This window comes from Acromyrmex echinatior, chromosome 5, assembly GCF_024713525.1.
Source record: "Acromyrmex echinatior isolate Ae372 chromosome 5, ASM2471352v2, whole genome shotgun sequence".
Classification (NCBI taxonomy): domain Eukaryota; kingdom Metazoa; phylum Arthropoda; class Insecta; order Hymenoptera; family Formicidae; genus Acromyrmex; species Acromyrmex echinatior.
This window is the reverse complement of record NC_141856.1, coordinates 14,152,605-14,173,897: the sequence shown is the minus strand read 5'-3', so window position 1 is coordinate 14,173,897 and position 21,293 is coordinate 14,152,605. Positions and strand designations below refer to the sequence as shown.

Here is a 21,293-nt window from a genome sequence, read left to right as displayed (position 1 = left end):
GTTTCTTACAAATGTTATTGTCGAGTTATGCTCACTCAAATGTCTCGGTTGAATCGTATATCGATTTTTTGTATGTAATAAAAACGCCGCCAGATATATGTATATGTTGCCTGATTGCGCATGTTATGACGTAAAGTGCAAAGGGCGATATAATTATATAAACATTTGTATGTCCGTTATGAGATAAATTGTGGTTGAAACTGGCAAATCAAAAAGAAGTGTAATCCGATTATATCTGGCTGGTTATCGCCCGACAGAATTATGCATTCAGCCATACTTCAATGCTGATGCGTAACAGACGCGTGGGCGTTGACGATCTTGAATTACTGTTGAGAGACGTTATTATCCTACGTGGAAGTTATTGGTTCATGAAACTTGTGTTTCGTGCTTCGAAATTTAATTATAAACAAGAGTACAACGTTTAACCTTGTTATTTGAAACGTTGACGTTTTTTCTAAATTTATAATTAAGAAATATAGTAATGTCTCACGCGATTAATAAGTATATATGGAGCGTAAAATCGTTCCGTATTATTTGGTGTACCAAAGCCTGGAATCTCAAAATTTCGAATGGCAATAAGTATTATCGTATCCAACAAATTTCTGTTTGATAATAACATTAGGATTTATGAGAAATGAATAATACTTTTATTATAATTTTATTATAAATAATAAATATAAATTTCTTATAATTTTAAATTTATTATTTATTATAATGCATAAAATATATAAGTTATATGATAAAATTAAATTAATTTTTTTCTCTTTCTTTCTTTGTACTAATTTAATTACTTATAACAGAACTTAATGTGCTTAATTTTCTAAATAGAATTGTACACCATGAGACTGAATACGTTTGTTCATTTTAAATTTCTGAAAAATCGAAAACTTTGTTGTGATAGTATCTCACATAAAGAAAAAGTATAGAGGCTTCTTTATTCATGCTTGCCTTACGCGTGATCATTCTCACGTGTTTCAGCGATACGTAGCATAAGTTAGTAGCAATGCGTGAGAGCGATGATTGTTTGCTTATCTTACGTCATAAATGGTATTACCTGCCATTGCATAATGGAGATAATAACGATAATAACAATGATAATAATGCAGTTCCGATTGCAAAATGTTTCCCGTTGCATACTTTATTGAAATTATCGTGGAAATTACGTTTTACAAATTTGGGGAAATATTTTACGCGGAATATGTCACCGTTCACTGTGCTCGTGTCTGACCTTTCTAGGCCACCCGAGTCATCAATTGACCTTTTCGTTACTAATGTCTCGGCGAAACGTAATACTGCTGGGACAGAAACGACCTATATATTATTGCGTTTCTACCGGGATATATTATATGTATTACAAATTACAAGCATAGACGATTCTATAATTTTTACAATAATAACAAATTGATGACGAATTATTAAGTCGCAAAAGTATCTTTTAAAATAGAGAAATCTGAAAACATGATAAATCCGCATTCAAGCATTTTGTTCATCATCGAAATGCAATCAATTCTATTCTATTTCCTAATTAATGTAAACAATTCCATCCATGAAATACATAATTTCGCGGCGAAATAATAATTTGCTATGCTGTTGTCATGTTTCAGCGAGATATTGACGATAATCTCGTAGCATTAAATCGCTGTAGCACTTTGTCCCGTCGCGTCATGTTGTGTCGTGTCCTGCGATAGAATCGACACCCTCATTTAAACACAGCAACACGATATTTCGCTCTCATGTGGAGTGTCATGTCCCGAGCGTTGTATCGTCGCAACGCAACGGTGGAAATTGTACAGTTTATTGTTGGTCCGGATAAACGTTGCGCGTGCGTATCTGTTCTGTAAAAGCACGCCGATAGCACGCCGTGAGAAACGGTATCCAAAGTATAGCATCCAATGGGCTCGCGAAACGTGCACGGTCCGATCGCTTAAACTCTTAAAGAAAAGACTTCGTAGCACGAGCACGAAGCGGAGCAGACATGTAACCTGAATTTCTTTCGTGAACAAACGGCGACAGCGGGAACGGCCGCGCGCATAGCTTGGGCTCGGAGTTGATGTGGACATTGAGGTTTTGCTCGTAAGTCCGTAGCTCGTAATTCCCCACCCGGGCTCGTTTGCTCAGGAAATGGAAGATCTCCGCTCGCAATTTTCGGTCTAACAAAGAGTGATACACTGGGTTTATCTCCGTTATCTGCTGTCATAAAGAGACTCACTTTATTTCTAATTCTAAACTTGTCCTTTTTACTATTATTTATGATATATCACGTAAACATTTAGATATGAAAATAAATGATTTTATCGCTTAAAATCGCTTACTTTCATTTTTAATTCTGGAATAAAAAGAAAATACCGTGAGAGAATTTATCGATTATCGTTTAAGTTCGAACTATTTCAATAACATTAATGGGAGCTTCGATTTTTTTATCGACATCCATTTTGTTTTTGAACAACGATTAATCTTTTTTAATCTCAATTTTACACAAAACATTTCCGTTTCTATTTCATTTCTCCAATGTTACGTAGGAACAAAATTTTTTACACAGTTATTTGCATTTCACTGGTACACTGCACAGTCGAGAATATCCAGGATTACAATGCATTCAGTCGGCGAAAAAAGGGAAGCGTTCCTCTGTTAAATCGGAGCTGTACAAACGTCGAGGTTTCGCTGCCGGTATAATCTCGATCTTGCGCGCCAGGTCGTTTATCCTCCCCGAAGCGATGCTGCGGAGGAGAAGAGTCATCTGGCTTCGCTCTTTCTCGCGTGGTCTACTATGTCTGTATGTACTTTAGAGCACACTGTCGTCGGTCGTTCGAAAACTGACAACAGAAAGTCCTCTCTCTCTCTGTTTGATTTTAGAGGCAAAATAATTTCACACGATACAAGGATTTTGAATAATATTTTAATTTACTGATTTATGTCGCACTGAATTCTGTAAAAAAACTTTTTTAATATGCTGCTGCGAAATTGTGGAATAAAATTTCTTTTGATGTTAGAAATGAATCCTCTCTCCTCATTTTTCAGTATAAACTGTATGATTATCTATTCTTCTATAATCATCGATATCCAAAGCGTTAAACATATTGGTTAATTACTTTTCTTGCTAGGTTCTTTTATTTCATTTAATTCTTTTTCTCTTTTTTTTTGTAATTTTTTTGTACATATGTTTTTATATTTTTTAACAATTAAGAATGAAAGTTTTACTTTAATGTTTTCTTCTTTTATTATATTTTTGTTTTTAAATGCTTAGGAAAATTTATTCTCAAGACGCTAAATAAATGACGACTTCTCTCTCTCTCTCTCTCTGTCGATATATTAGAGGTAACTCCGGACAATCGGGACTTTTAATGCTCGCTCCCTTCAATTGTCTAACGAACTAAAGCCGGTGACAGAGAAATACAAAGGTCGTGTCATCTCGTGAAAGATCTTCGCGCTGGTAACAGCAACGAATCACAGATATTAAGCCAGATAAGTCGCTTGAATAGTTTCGCGAGAGGTGTTTACGTTGGACTAAACATATCGTTGGTTATTACAGCTCGCGCGAGGGATGTGCTAGTCGAGATGAAAAGTCATGAGAGATTACCTTGCCTGCGAAAGGCTAGAAGTGACATCTTTCCAAGTGCATTGGACGTGCAGTGTCATTTACGCGCCACGAAAGATAGGCGGATAGTCGGTTTAATGCGCTGAACGCGAGCAATAATCCTTCCAGTCATTTGGTCTGAAGTTACGACCGGAGCTTCGCGCGTCATGATGAAGAGATGGTAAACGAAATTGTGGAACACAATTACCGTTACGAACGCGAGCAGAATGCATCGCGAATTCTCACAGGAAACGGTGACTTTTACTACTATTATTATCATCACCGGCATAATTCATAATTCGCGTTTGTCTACGCAATAGTGCGTGGAGTCGGGGAACATTTATTAGCTCTCTCCGACGATTGGGGGACTGCTGGGAACCCATGGTCGACTCAACATTTTCGCATTAACATTAACCCGCGAGATTAATGATACGCGGAAATCCTCGTGGAACGCTGGAAAGAAACCAAGAGATCGTAATCGATCAGATCGAAGATCGGAGTATGTCGTGAGAACATCGCCGCGGTCGTTCTCCGTCGTTGTCACCGAGAAACCGTACACATTTTGTGCACTCGATATATCGATATCCCTGTAACGGCACGAAATCCAGTACGCGCTTGAAACACGATACACCGCTAATAAAAGTGCCAATCGAAGAGAAAAAGCAATGAGCCTTTGGTCATTCAGCGTAGATGTTAGGTTTCAAGGATATGGGTTTCGAGCAAATGAAGGCTTTCCTGCGGGCTATGTGCTCGAGAACCCGTAAAACCATTTATAGTTCATGACAAAGATACTTTTTTGGTAAACTTTTGTGTTTTTGTTTTCCTCGATGGGGCTCGAATCGAATTTAAAAGCAATAGTTCCAGAAAAAGGAGATATTAAATCGATGGACATTGTGCATCAAAATTATAAAATGCAATTTTTTTCAAGTAAATTATTCTTTCGAATTAAGTTTAGCATGATAAATATGCTGTCTTAAGTGAATTAATTTTAGTAATAGTCTTTTCGATGATTAATGATGCTAACCTTTCTGTTGAATAAGCAGTTTTTTATCTCTAGAAGAATTACTATGGTCGGATATAAAGTATTCAAAGTCCCTCTTATTTCGAAAGGGAGAAATATGTCAATGCGCTACGAGCGAACACGTGAGACGAATTGATGTCGTTTTCAAAGTTCTTGAAAGGATTCCGTGGTTTATCGACGAAGTCACGCGAATTCGAGGCGTGGATTTGTACGTCGAAGTCAGAACGCGAGGAAAATATTACTACGGGTTTGCCGAATGGGCCAATAAATCTTCATGCTTAATATTGTCGACACGAAAAGTACTGCCAGCTTTCAACTATCGGCGTCAGTAATTATCGAGATATTACATATGAATTATTTATAATTAAAGATATTTGTTTGTATTGTATAACATTTTCTACCGAACGAATTTTCTCTCAACTTATTGAATGCTTGGCTAAATATAACACAATATTTCTCCAATTAGATTCGTTTATTAATAATAATTATGTGTTACAGTAATATTAAAATATTAACTGTAATCTTAACTATAATTTTATTATATAAAATCATAATATCATTATTAAATTAGCATTTTTTTTAATAAAGAAAGAAATATCAATGAAAATTCCAGTAAAAAGTCGGATACGACGTACCATGTGTCAATGTAATTTCGTATGAATCGCTTCGAACACACGTTCCAGTCGAATAAAGACTCTGAGCAGCGGCGATGAATGATGGACCGACGTGACCGGTTGGTGGTCAACGACGACGTCCCCAACGATGAAGAGTACAGAACCGGCCGTACATCGTAGTGGCCATTATCGCGCGACCTTCTCTCGCACTTTACTGCGCGTCATCGACTATTTATGTGTCTAAGAAAGAGCTTTCGAGAACACCCATAGAAACAAGAGAGAGAGAACGGAGCAAGGCTCGTGACATTTGAAGAAGCGAAGGGAAAGGGAGCTCTCCTCTCGTTCTCCTCTTCGACCCTTCTTCTTGTTCGCTCTCTTCCGCGCAACGTCGAGATAAAGAGACGTCGGGGAAGTTCGACGTGAGGAATGCCCGCGGGATGAAGGCCAAGATATCACGGAAAGAACTGGACGACCTCTTCGACGAGGTACGCGGTAAGATCGCTCGATAGGAGATGCACCGCAGCATCGAATCCGAAGGGACTTCAATTCGGTGCGCGATCGCTTCCTCCTCGACGCGCCTCGCGATTTTTGCGATCGCGCGATTAGTCCTCGCAGCGTCGTCGCTCGAAGACGGACGAGGCCGATTGGCATGCCAACACTTCGTCGGCCCATCAAGCGTGTTTAATTTTAATGACACGAGAATAACGAACGCGTCATGACGTGGTTCTTGAGGGGACCAAGAAGAGAGAGAGTGCCAGCTTCTCTTTTGAATAAATATTTCATACTTTCTTCTCGCCCAGATCTTCTAACTTTTTTTTTTAATTGGCACTACTCGATGAAATGATTTAAATTAAAGCAAATGACGGTTCATTCAAAAATGTTCAGGTCATTTATGACGCTGATTCAAATATAGTCGATTAGGAATGACAGCATTTTTTTTGGTATAAATATATTTCTTTGTGTGTAAATATATTTCATTTCCTTCTTCTCGTTTAGATTTTCTAACTTTCTTTTTTTTTTAATACTAATTTCATTGAAATTATTTAAATTAAAATGGCATTTCATTAAAAATGTTCAAGTTACCGATGACGAGTAATGATGACTGCTAATTCAGGCATGGACAAGTTTAGGAATGACAGAATTTTTTTGATGGAATAATATTGAAAAGTGCAAACCGAAAGATATGAGATATGACAACGAGATTTACCGCGATCCCACTTGTCAGCACGCTTCGAATTACAGTGAGATTTCAAGAACTTCTCGATGCATCCGCAAAACCTCAACACTAGAAAAGAGGCGCGTCGTCTCGGTTATCGGATAACGTTGCGCGCCATACACCGACATACATCGCTGCGAAATTCGCGCGCGCTCGCTTTCACGCTTCGACAGACACTTGATCCTGAAAAATTTCGCGAAGCGTTTAATTCGCGAGAGGCGATGTCGCTCCTCCGCGTCGTAACAAGCAACAAAAAACAGAACTGCGCCGCGTTACATTATCGCCGCGATGCAATCAATTTCCACCGCGTGTGCTCACATGGGGATTACATGATAGATAACAGTCAATTTTCTCGTGTGATCACGATAAGTAATTCAACAGAGAAAGAAAGGTCTGATAATGAAAGATCTTTTTCTGCCAATAAATAACGTGTAATAATTCATGATTATTATTTTGAATAAGATGTACAGTAAGTGCAAAAGGTATTTGTACAAATAAAATATTTTTTAAAAAAACCTTATTTAATTTTTTGCTGATTAATTAATAATTTATTTGTAAATAATAAAATACTTTATATTTCTCAAAATTATATATATTAAAAAGATGCGTATTAATTATAAAAAATATATCATCTTAATAATAAGTGAACATTGTAAACATTAAAAATTGTATTGCTTGAATAACGTTTAATTTGCGATATATATCTTGACGAAATAATTTTATTAAATTAAAATCAGTCGTGAGAAAATTGTCTTTGAAATATATTGAATTATATTGATTGCTCTTTTGTATTGTAAGATAACTGTAAATTATTTGTTCACAATGGATATCATTAAATTGAAAATTATTTTGTCGATGATTTTTTAAATATTATTATAATGAAGGACAACATATCCGTTTAAATTGCAACTGTAATTAATTGAAATATTATATTACAGTGGAAAAAGGTGGAGAAATTTATCTACTTTAAATTATATTCATAAATTATATCGATATACTATGTTTTTTTTTCTCTATTGTGAAACAACTGTAAGCTGTTTATTGATAAATGGCGTTAAATTGAAAATTATCGGTGCTTCTTTAATATTATTGTAATGAATGGCAACACCTTCACTTTAATTGCAATTGCATTTAATTGAAATTTTAAATTACAGGCAGAGAAAGCTCCATTGATTACGTTATCTGTGAATCTAAATGATTCTGCAATATAAACAGCAAAGTTTTTGCTACGTCACGGTACGGACCATACGATTCATTATGAACAACTGCGTCGGAAGAGAGTTTTGTTTCGCAACATTGCGCTTTATCCTCTATAAATCGTGATTTAACTGAAGCGCTATTTAAACCGCGCCTTTGTTTACGATGAAAACGATCGCGCCTCGCACGCGTTCCGTTCAATCCGTTGTATCGTATCCGGTAGTCGACCTCCACGTAGATCGTCCGAATCGCTACGTGAATGCCACGGACTGTATCTGACGATCTCGATCGTGCTGAATCTCTCTCAGCGCAGCGTCATGAAAGACGGAGGCTAAATCACAGTTAGTCTCGATCGTTCATATTTATGTGAGCACACACGATCGGTGTGGCACTCACACAAAAGCCTCCCCATTCGGTATCTCATAAATCGAGATTCACAAAAAAAGATTCCGTCTAAAATACATCGGGTAAAATATACTTAAATTCTTTTAAATTAATTTTTGTTTTTTGCATAAATTTTATGCCGAGAAAGTCATAAATTTTTTTCCCCACGTTTAAGATGTCATAAATTGCATTTGCAATAAATTTCATGAAATTTGCTTCATCTGAATTTACATTTTAATCTCAATTTTCGGCACATTTACATTATTGTGTTTTCATAAAATTGATATTAAAAATTATGAATATAAAATATGATAATATAAATATATGCGTTCTCTTGATTTTATTAATACGTTTATTATTATTGTATTATTTATGAATATAAAATAATAATATACATATATAAATGTATACGCGTTGCACTTAATTCTACTAATAAATTCGTTATCATTATATTACATTATTTATCGTATGCGTTGTACAATATCTGCAGTAATTTCTAGTAATTGTAAAAAGAAGCTTATCACGGGGTAGACAATAAAATTGTTCCCAAAAAGTAAATGTTTTCAAAAAAATTCAAAGAGAGTTTTTCAGCCACTGTATATACATGGCTGTCCAAACACCAACTGTTGTTTTGCCAATTCATTCTGCGAATGTCACTTTGACCGACACGTGCATGCGGCCGTAGATTTAATATCGCGCAGTGTACGCGGTAAGAAGAGCTTCCAAAAAATGCATCCTTTAATCGCGGCGTGCAATCTGCCGGAGATTACACGACGTGAGATATTATTATATACAATGTGGCCGCGATTGCGAGGGGAATGCCGTAGCGGATGTAAATTAGCCTCATTCCTCACAAAATTAATTCCGAGACCATGGCAGTCGGGCGCGCCGATTTGACATGGGTGAAAAATTTTAGATTGACTCCCCGTAATTCGCCGACATGCTCGCGCTCGCGAAGTCTCTCTCGGGTCTTAAAAAGGCAGCGTCGATTGGCAGACACGGGCCATGGTTCGGAACACGCTTACTTGAGAGATTCCGCTTGTACTCCGGTCTCTATTATACTCCCCCGACGTTAATTGCTATTACGGTGAGGCGTTGCATAAGCGCAATTATCGCATCCGCGAGTAACGCTCTTCTTGAAGGATTGCATACACGCATGCACGCAATCTTTCGTAGTTCGACCATGGGTTCTACGAACTTCTACACTAGGCAGCCGTCAACTCGTCATCTTGACAGCTACTATAGAATTATTAATTGCGGCGGATACACGTCATAAACGACCGACACACATATTTTCTCATTTGATATATAAGTTACGCACTTTAAATAGTATCACGATACACGTGCGTACAATGTAAAAAGAGAACTGCCATATACGTGATATAGAAAAGGGAAAAATAAATCAATGACTATTTTTAGCCATTATTTTCTTAATAGATTTCAGTTCGTTAGTAGATTAGTATTTAAGAACTCGACTTCCATTTTAAGTTTTCATTTACGATTATTATTTTTAATTTGATGCGTGCAGCTTCGATTGATATTATTACATTTTTACAGAGTGATGTGAAACTAGATAGTTAACGGCATTTCAGATTAAAGTAAAATTTAGCAGGGAATGTGACCTTATTTACGGCAATCGTGTAGGCTGGCTATTCTAATTAGACTTGTCGGTTCGGCGGAGCGAAGCGATCGGTCTCGATACAATTGTCTAGAGGCATATATCCGAGACTAATCGAACTGTGTCATCTGATGATATGACGCGTATGTGGACGATCTAGTTCTTCAAGGATGCAAGTGTTCAACAGCGCGTTAGAGAGATATTAATTACCGTCAAATAGTTTACACGCAAAGAAACATTATATTCCGATAGATGGAAACGTCGCGGTGAATATAAATGATATGCTGCTTAATTATCTTTTTCTTAGTATTTAAGCATGATTCCTAAAATAATACGTTTTAAATATTTTGTTATTGAAAATTGCAAGAAACTACGTTTGATGTCTTAATCAGAAAATAAAGCGACCGACGTATATTCCTAATTACTTGGAAAACGTTTCATCTTATCTCTGATATCTTGTCTTATAACATCTTTAGTATAAAATTGTGCATTTTTTGCTCTTTAGGGCGCGCGGTTCCGAGATACGTCTCAGCAAATTCATAAACAATGGCAAGCCGATCCAGCAAGGGCATTTCCAACGGTTGGTGGAAACGTCACTACAAATTCACCTTCGCCGGCATCGGGAGAGCTCTCTACGCCAAATTCCACTCCCAGCCCTAGTCCTAGTCCGACTAATCATCAAATTACGGTGAGTACCAGTGCTAATTATATTAAGGATGCAATGCAATGTAGAAATTATTGCAATTTAATGTTAGGTAATATACAAGATTCAATTGCAAAAATAGAATAACGCATACAATATTTTTTAAATAATGTGACAGTGTAATTTTTTCAAATTATTAGAAAATAGGAATTTATTTATAAGAATATTTGTAAATATTTTTGTATATTTATATATTTCTGAAGAATATTTACTAATTAATACTAGCATTTTAATTGCGTCATATTTACATTGAGAAAAATGTTCTGATTAAACCAACAAAAGGGTTTAATAAGAACAATGGAATGAAACAGAATTTTTAATTGTTAACTAGAAATTTTATTTATTCTCCAAACCAAAATGCTATCCTTGTGGCCATTTTCTTGGTTTAATTAGAACGTTTTTTTTTCAGTGTATGTAATCTTACATATGCATATAGACAGAATTGATGGCACGTTAGAAATTTTAAGGTGTAATTTAAAATTGGAATGGTATTTTCTTCGCAATGCTTTACTCTCTTGGCGTATATCGTTCTTCCAATCTCGCGTACCTCCACCGTGAAATCACGAGAGCGACATTTTGCGATTCCACCTGAGCTCGTGGCACTCTGTACCTCACGAAAGGTAACGAGAAACAATTTCTTCCGACACGACCATCGTGCAAAATGTTGAGCTGTAAGTCGCGCAGCGGGATGCGGCCCAGCGACATTTTCCTCGAAAGGCCAATAAACTTTTATCTCGGTTATACGCGAAATGTGAAGCGTCGTTGTATTTTTTTTTTGTGGTGCAAGTTTCGTGCAAGTATAGGCTCCGCCTAAGTGCGCTGAGTCGGGCTCTCAAATCCTTTGGGATACATCAACCACCATTTGAGATTCCGTCGTCCATGTAGGTCAGGGATTGAGGCACTGCTCAGCTTTTACAGAGCGCGATACAAACGTGATACACGTGAGCACGTTCAATGTGCATTTTGCATGCATTCAATATTGTAGAGCCGACCAGCAGACAGTTGCATTTGGAATATTTTTGATTTCAAAATTTTGAGTTTTTCACAAAAGAAACTACTTATAATAAATTTTGACGCGACTTTCCAACAGCGTATTCGCGAAATTACTTTTGACAATATCTTGGGAATTTATTCTACAATTTTTCTCAGATTTTTCCCCGATTTGATATTAGTGCGCATTGACACGAATGCAAGATGCATATTTCAGTCTGAGTCGAGAAGCTTTCAAAAAAGCCATCTGTGATTCTTGAAAAATAAGGAATTTCGAAGCTGCGTGCGCACAAAAATTTTGCTCTTTCTTTAGCATCAATTCTATGTGTTGCTATAGCGATGCTTGCGTCACTACAGAAGACTGCACGTACATGTACCGCGGCGCATATAGGTTTACGCACAGCATTGTTCCCGTGAGACTATCGGTATGCAAGCCGTACATCCAATTGAACCGGTCCAACAGTCGAGGGGGTGGTTACCCCTGACGATGGTGCCATTGTGCTCGCGCGGTGGGATCTGGTTCTGGGTCAGCGTGGCTTAATGAGAAACTATCGGGCTTATATATACGTGGCCACCGCGGCGTACTCGTTATGCAAAACTCGCACATAAATTGAATTTCTCCTGGCGACGCGAGTTTGTCTTTTATGGAATTAAGTCCCACCCGTCGTGTCGAGAAGAGAATGTTTGACGTGACGTTTGGGGATTAAGGTCGTCCCCTATTCGCGCGACTGGCAGATGAAGATCTCTTCTTGGTCGTATTGTCGGGAAACGGACTAAGATGGCGAATACGTAATTGCGAAATTAGCACCGACGTTTGTTACGAGGAAACAGGATGAGAATTTATTTCTCGGGTAACCTAATTTTTGTAGTTTGTTTGAAGCTTCTGAAGCTTTGCATTTGCCATTCTTAATCCGGGAGTAGTCAACTGATTTTTTTTTTTGCATAAACGATGACGTAGGCTGTTTTTGTACTCTAATTAAAATCACTGTTATTAACATAGATATTGTATATTATTGATTTTTTTCCAATTTATTACAATTTGAAAATGTATAAATTTAATCATAGTTTTCTAAAAATAAAAAGTAAAAACTGAAATATTAAATGAAATAGAATATTAAATGAAACAAAATTAAATTAAAGAAATGTGTTAAGTAGTTTATTACAAAAAAATTAAGATTTTAATAAATATAGCGATTTTTTTCGATGAAATTGTATGTTTAAAGGTTCATAAAGAATAGTTAGTAAAAAAAATATATGTTAAACAATATCCATTCAAAACAATATAACAATTCATATTTTTTCGTTCTGACATAAAAATACTCAGACGATTATTTCTGGGTTAAGAGATTAAAACAGAATGAATACGTGATATAAAAATCCACTAACTGATGTTAGTGCGGCTATTGTTTCTGCATCACAGAGTTTTAAAAATTTGTATTAGGTTTAGAATGTCAGACTTGTTAGAACTTGGATTGAAACAATTACATTGTTGAACAATCTTCCATCAAATATAGTACTGCAAATGAATTAGCAACCGCAAATAATACATTCTGGCAACATAGCGGTTTATTACCATAGTTGTGATTATGGATACCGCACGCGTGTTTATCGTCGTCGTTTACCTCAAAGATATAACACATTGCGAAAAAATAAAATGCTCGTCAGTTATACGATAAATTAAGATACCAAGGATCTTGTTTTCGCAGATTTAATCTCTGCAAATAAACTGCTGTGCTTTCTCGTATTCGTGTTGCAATATTTTATACTAATCTTATTTTTATCTAATTTCGTCGCAGACTCAGCTTTGAAAGGTTACTCTTGATACACCGACTAAATCGATACGGTGACATCAACGTTTTATAAATTATTCAGAAATCCGCGATAGCCTCATTTTTGTATACTGTCGACCTAATTACGTAATTATGACCTGGATTTCGCGTTATCGTAGTTAGTGAACTGCAAACGGATATGATATATTATGATACATTACATCTCTGATAAAAAAGTTCGGTGCACATAGAGAAAGAAAAATGATGCGGCAAGAGCAGGAAAACTTTTTAATTTTTTAATAAAAATTGAAAAAAATCATGGATTAAATAAGAATTAAACAAATTTATAATTAAAATTGTATTATATTGCTCAAAAGTACTGTTATTTTGGTATTAAATATTTAAAAAATTCTACTATTGTTTAGTTATTTGGACGAAAATTTTCTTTTTTGAATTTATGTATTACTCAAACGGTACGATTGATCCAATATATAATATTTTGAAAATGGTAATATTTCAACATTTTAATATATTCTACCTTAATATTTAAAGAGCGGAATTTTTGTTTACGTCATATTTGTTTAAAGATGCAACGTGAGATTGCAGCACAAATCGAATTATGGCGCAGCTCAATTATGCGTGCGATTGCAGTTTGATATCATTAACACGTTAGCATTGATTAAAGGTGAGCGCCGCTATCGATGGCCTCTTCAGAAAATTCCTTATTTACGTAATAGATATCAGACAAACATAAAATCGCTTATTTTAACAAATGAGTAAACAAAGTAACTCTGACAATCTGTTATCGATAATAATACATTACATTTTATATTAATATTATACAGCAATAATAGTTTTTGTTTAATTCTAATATTTCATCTTAATATCTGAGAAAAGTGAGACTAATTGTAAATAAATTCAGACACAAAGTAGAGATGGATATTGTTAACAAATACTTTGCCTATTTAGAAAAAAAACTTATGTGATGGCGGAATAATGTTATGACATTTTTCATGAAACTGAAACGAGCGCAATTGCTATTATTAGTGCTAATTAATGTCCCCATATTATTATGTCAAACGAATACGCGGTGTTTACATGTAGCCAACACCAATTAGCAAAGTTGGTTGTTACTACATTGAATTAGTTGAGCATTGTGTAACTCTTCATTAGTATCGTATTCTATTATACCGAATTCCTTTTATTTGCCATAAAGTTTCTTTATTTTGTTTCCAAGTCATTAAAGTCACGAAACATAGCTGTCCCATTTCTTTTCAGAAAGCAGCTATGTTCTTCATGGTTATCCTAACATGTAACATTTCTCTCTCTCTCTCTCTCTCTCTCTCTCTCTCTCTCTCTCTCTCTTCAATTCTCATCTCCTCTCTATTCTCTTTTTAATCGCATATATTCTAGCGCACAGAAACGCACGGATTTATTATCGTGTGATTACTATAAATAGTATCATATCATACACCATAGCACGTAATTTACCAGACGTCATAATCGCGGGTGCGGCGCGCATCACGATTACACCGAGAGTGACTGATAGCGCGAGTCGAGAATCGCCCCACACTGAAAGCCAGAGACCAGACTCCTCGGCCAGATTACCCGTGATATGCAAAGAGAAGTCACTAACCCGCTAGCAAATAAGTCGCCTTAGGTGAAGTCCGTATAGGCTGGCCGTAGAACTTCTACAACGGCGTTGTCGACGATAACAACGACGACGACGACGACGACGACGACGACGACGACGACGACGACGACGACGACGACGACGACGACGACGTCAACGATGGCAGCGTCGTAGATATAGCACGTGATTAATCCACAACGCTTTTTACTGGCGCGGAGATACTTGCTGCCGCGGCGAGTTAATTAGCCTTGTTGGGAATCCCGTGGCGCGAATCGAGAAACGAGGAGAGCATATCTTTCGCTAATTAACATCTCAATCGTCGGATCTCATTGCGATCAGTAAAACGCCGAATACAGCCGCGCCACGTTCATCCCGTAACAATCGTTACGGCGACGTAACTCCGCGATGTAACACCGCGATAACTGCACGACCGCTCGTGCTGCGCTCGTAAAAGTCACCGACTCGCCAGAATAATGGAACGACGTTTTAACACGACCGGCTCGCTCGCCACGAGCGCCGATTTTTACCACCAGATATTCGAATTCGTCGTGCTGTGAGTTATGTTCTCCAACATTGCCGGAAGTTATTTCGCGTCGCGAATGTATGTCGACAATAAAATTTTCACGAGCAGTTGTGATTTGGGAACTTGGAAATTGGATTTTGACCATTTTGGACACGAGAATTAGGACATACGATTAAATTAAAATACATAAAAGTGTATCAAATCTGTTTTATTTATATTACTTTATTATAATAAATTAATGTGAAATAAAATATTATATATCGAGGGAATTATAAAGCAAAACGATTAAATATTTCAGTGCAGCCAGTACTCTTGCATGTTTCAACGGTGCGAATATTAAATATGTTGGCGATTAATCTCGCCTCTTACATGTCCCGACTGCTAATTTTCCATCCGCTTTAACTAAAGTTCCATTAAGGGCTCTCTCTCGCCTTTCGTCCTTGCTCCTTGCAGCACGTATTCGCCAAAAGGGTTAAGAGGGTCGGCTATTCAAAGAAAAAAGAAAAAAAGAGAAGCAGTGGATCCTTGAGAATCTTGCAGCTGCCAGTCATCATCGGTGCAAGAAATGTTGTACGCGTGTTTCACGTCTAACCGTTTCGACGAAAGGTCAGGAAACAGGACCAGAGGTTGTTAGACCGTTGACAGGATACAACGCGGTCCATAATGACGCAGCTGGATGGGTAATCGCTTATTATCCTGCATCTTTCAATGACTTTTGCTACTCGCAGTTTTACTGAATTTCGTATACAAAAATATTCTATGCGTAATCTATATTACGATTTGCATATTCATATTCGTGTCACCAATTTGCATAGTTAACCAACAAAACAGTACATCCTGCGGTGTCTCACTAGATAGTTTTTGTGTTTCATGAATAAAGCAAAATTTTCTCTCTTGTTCATAAGTAACATAAAAATTATATTTTAAAAGTGTACATGTTATCTCTATTTCTTCTGAAACGTGACATGGTACTTAATGGAAAAACTTTACATCTCAGTTTATCTTTTCTTCAGGAATAATTTTATTTTATTTCTGAATTTTTTATATTTATATAATAATTAATAGTTTTTTTATTTAAGTAGAAAATTAGTACGATAAAAAATATAAATCTCAATCAAATTCATAATTTTTCTATCAATTAAACGTGTTTATTCGCATGCAGACATGTTTTTATTCTCTTCCCTGCAATCCTTTTAGGACTTTCAGAACAAACTTTTCCAACATTAGTTTAATCTTATAGACGACAATGGTAACAATTTTCACTGAAACCGTAGTAGAGTTTTGTGTTGCTGTGCGTTATGTTTATTTAGCAAACAGATTTTATCTGATAATACAATATATTTCCATCGTTCAAATTTACGAACTAAATATCTATAAATTTGTTATTACGAATCGTTAAGCATAATTTATTTGTATTTCCATAACGACTCCACATATAAATATTGAATCAACGTTTATTCCATTTATTGCAACACATGCGTGTTTTATCAATATTTTGAAATTACATGAAATATATAAATTGTTTGATCACTGCATAATTATAATTTCATTAAAATCGACTGCTATATAATTTTATTAATATTGCTTTTAATCATCTACAAATTAATAGCAGTGGCAAATTATTTTATAAACTAGAATGGAAATTTCTACATTTGGTATACTGTTTAATAGAACAGAATTGCACCGTATCTGTATTATTGAATATTTCCATTTGTGTATGAAGGTCGAAATTACTATCGATCACAAAATGTAGTGAAGTGACTATCGGCAAATTCGAAACTCTCATCATCGATATTTTTCAAACTCTTGTGTTTCCCTTTCAAGAGAATATATTACCAACCGAAGACACGCGTATCTAACATCTGCTGTGCACACGTAAATGTTTCCAATTTATTTACGGTAACTTACGGTAACGGAAGGGGTTGCACCGTGCTTCTGGATTTGATCTTTAACAGGAAAGGGAGGAATGCACTCTCGATGCAGGCACCAGACGCGGTCTGTTTAGCGTGTGCCGTTTATAGGCATAATTTCCGGGTAAATTTAGATATGCTTCGAAAGTCTAACAATAAGCAGTTTCTGCGTACATTAGATGGAATATTGTTAAATCTTCATTATAATATAAGTACTATATACATTGTAAAATATGATTGATGTAGTAAGGAAATTGATGAGTAAGGATGTTTCACTTTCTGCATTAATTAATATTATTAAAATAATTTTAGTTTTAATAATTTTATCAATGTATTCTAGACAGTTTAAAATTCTTTCCCAAATAATTGCTTAACGGTACATAATAACAAACCCTTTACAAGATATATGAATCATTTTTGAATGTCAAATTCTGTAACGTATGCTGAAAACTCAGTAGGAATCCTAATGCACCTCATCAGTCATGACGAATTGGGGATGAGCCTCGCTGACATGCCAGATGCATCACTGACAGCGAATGTGTTAAACAGATTTGTTAGTCGAGCGAGTAAATCTATTAAATCTCAAGGTAAAAGGTTGTGAATCCTCCGAGGGGAATACAAACCGGAAGCGCGAATTCAGTTTTTTTTCCTAGACTGCCTTGAATGATAAAAGCAAAACGAAGCATCGAGAGAGCGTGGAACACTCTCGGCGACACATCGCATGCCACATAATGCATAAAAGCGATTTATTCTAAGAGCACACTCGGCTTTCATAGTTTCCAGTAACCGTGTCAGTTTACGCGAGGAAAGAGAAAGAAAATGAGCAGAGAGAGAGAGAGAGAGAGAGAGAGAGAGAGAGAGAGAGAGAGAGAGAGGAAAGAGAAAGTTTCTCTCTGAGTTCCGTACCGTTTATCAAAGTTTGCATTTTTCTACTCCGGTAGCACATTCTTTTGCCCGAACGATTTGTCATTACTCCATAGCGCTATATATATATATATATATATATATATATATATATATATATATATATACGCAACTTCATCCCAATCCTCTTTCTTTCTTTCTCTCATTTCTTTACAATTTTCTTTCTTTTGTCCAATAGCAAATCGTAGCTCCTTAGTATTCATAATAATTTTGAACCACTTTTGTAATCGAAAGAATGCAGAGTAATTATAGTCTATTAAAGAAATTCCACAAATAAAAGAATCCTTTTCCGGACTTGAAGTACTTATCTGTCTTTCTCCTATGAAAGAAAGCACGGGAGCTTTCATTGTTATGAAAGATGGAGATTTAACAATAATGCAATTACTCGATCTAATATTTAATGTAATTATTTTATATTGCCGTCTTTTAATTACAATCTTTTTGCAAGATTTTTAAAAAATTACATTATATAATATTCATATTTTTTATTTTATTGATAAATCGTTACAAAACAAGTTCTTCCACGAGTGTAAAAATCTTTCTAGATATGCAAAAATTATTGAAAATTTTAGTATTGTTTCTAATTGCTTTATCATTTTCGTCCATCCATCCACGTCTCGTCTTTTACCGATTGCTCGATACCGGGATAAAGATTTGATGCGTCGAAAGGGTAGCCGGCGCGCCGCTCTAAGTGCATCGAAATTTATGAACTGTCTTGCCTGCAGCCGTTCCGCCGAGGAACCTTCGATGCCGCTGAAGGATTAATGCTCTGCTTCTCGCTAGGATTTTATGTCGGAAGCATGAAAAATGTTCCACCCCCTTTGCTCGCCGGTAAAATACCACCACCATCACTATCACCACCGTACGCGCCCCCGCATCAGCGTCTCGCGGCTTTCGCGGATATCCTGCCAGTGCACTTTAAAGCGGCGACCTTCGCTGCGAAAGAGCGGCTTTAATTGGTTTCGCGAGCGATGCGTGAACGCGCACCAACACGCGCACGCCGCGAAATTGCTTTCTCGCCTGCATTTGCATCCCGAAATTCGATGCGATTTCTCATCGGACGTGGCCGTGTCGGATTTAAATTCGCGCGACAGACACAGACGAGTATGCGTCCGTGAGCTACGCTTGAGAATAAATTGTTGGCTAATTAGCGATTAAAGAGTCAACGACGAGATTAATGGCTCTTGGTAAACGTCGTGCCGAGGTGCTCGCGTGATCTTGGTTTGTTAGCGCCGCTGAAAAATCATGCAAAGCCATTTTTTTGCGATAAAAGTTAATTTCAGGTATATCTAGCTTTAAGCATTCGTTTTAACTTTAATATTATGCTGTATGATTTCTGCATATTTATGCATATTTTACATTTTTAATACATTTCTTTATTTTATACTAATGATAAGATTGTGAAGATGATATTATAGTCATATAGTAATTTTTTTCGTGCTATATAATATATGTTATTGTATTATTTTAAAAAGCAGCAATCCGTGATTGGAAAAAAATTTAATACAAAACGTAATTTATAAAATGTATAACATACACAGCGGTAAAATTTTTAATTTTACAAGAAGAAATGCTGCGCGCGATGTATACACGTTGCACAAAACGCACGTTGAAGATAATGAAATGCGCTCGTTAAAATGTCGTATCTTTTTCGCTCATGCATCGATTACCGGTTATGTACATGAAAACAGGAAAAAGGGAGAAACAAGAATTTATCGCGCCACAGTCACCCACCGGTCATGTAAAAAATGATGCTGGACCGCCCACCGGGACGATCTATCGATCGCGAATCTCCGTCGTAATGAAAAGACGCCCTGGATGGCTCTTTGAAGTTCCTTGTTCGAAGATCGTCGATCTTCATTGCTGCCACAATGCCGCGAGGATTTTTCTTGTACGAAACCTTATTCGTACGATATGTATCGCACGTTATCGAATGGCACACAGAAATATTTGCAAGCTTGCAATTTTGTTGAGAATTAGCGAATTTGCTTATTTTTGTCTTCTTAGAAATTTTTCATTCACCCAAAACGACATTATCAATTAAATATTTCTATCTATTAATTGTAGCAGAAACCATAACATTTTGAACATTATATGTACACATGTAGAAATACACTGAGAGATAAAACAGTTGCAATTACCATAATTCAACTATAATTTATAGCTATTTTATGTACCAACTGTATATATTTTTTTATAAAGAATGAATATATAAATGTTATTACTAACATTATAGTAATAGTAACTATAAAAATGGAACTCCTAATCATAATTATTATAATATGCAGTTGTACCATGGTTAAACATTTTTTTTCCTTAATGTACGTAATAATAAACAAATTACAAAGCTTCTTTAAAAATATAAATTTAAAAGACGTTTAGATTCTGTTCTTAACTGTTACTTGTGAGTTCTTGAAAGTAAAAATTCATCGATATGTAATATTAACAGCAACTACGACTTGGATTGAGTTCTATTAATATGGCACGTGAAATGGCTTTGAAACCATCGATCGTTGTTATTGTTCTGACGTTGGCGGTTCCTGTTTCCCGTACCTGTGCAGAAATCATTGCTAATTTTAGGCGGTGAAACGTAAGATCTGTATTTAGCTCGGAGCATTTTTTTTCTTCGTACCTCAACAGTATTACCACATCCTTTCTTCCTTTGATATGAAGAAATAAACAAACTAGAAAGACCCATTGTTGGTTAATCTAAGCTAAATATTTATTCGTTAGAGCATAATTTAGTATAACATTGTTAAGACAACATAAAATTTATCGTCCAAAAAAATTCTCTTAAAAGGCTTCTTCGTAACATAGACTTCGTAACTTCTGCATATTATATCACGAGTCCTTATTGAAGTATTTCGCAGCATAATCAACCGGAGTAATTAAACTTTCCTGTTCGAGATCATTAATCTCGCGTTATCATGAATCAAATAATAATTGACGAAGGTAACGTACAGTCGGTAACGAAAGTGAGCCTTGACGTATTTTCGAGAATTAAAGAAGAAGACCATTGATCAATTGCGCCCAATCAGAATGCGATCATGGATTAAGGACGACGATAACACGACGGGATCTGAAGAATACGCGGATCGAGACAAATGACCAGTCTCGCGAACCGGTTTAGGCAGTAAAAGTGACGGAGCGTCTCGGATCCAAACTATATCGATAATCGATCGAGATACAGTAGGGAATAATAATTTAAAGCCGCCGC

General features: G+C 36.2%; 1 protein-coding gene across 11 annotated transcripts in view; it reads left to right on the top strand.

Moving 5' to 3' along the window:
• by (focal adhesion protein tensin) overlaps window positions 1–21,293 on the top strand; it is a 192,927-nt gene that overhangs the window by 107,685 nt on the left and 63,949 nt on the right. For 8 of the 11 annotated variants that reach the window (XM_087406526.1, XM_087406524.1, XM_087406527.1 and 5 more), the window contains one exon: window positions 10,130–10,312. In XM_087406526.1, the coding sequence (XP_087262652.1) occupies window positions 10,130–10,312 (183 nt within the window). Of the gene's footprint in view, window positions 1–3,786; window positions 3,829–5,208; window positions 5,695–10,129; window positions 10,313–21,293 lie in introns of those variants that run through there. The other 3 variants (XM_087406528.1, XM_087406529.1, XM_087406532.1) reach the window with 3 other exon arrangements.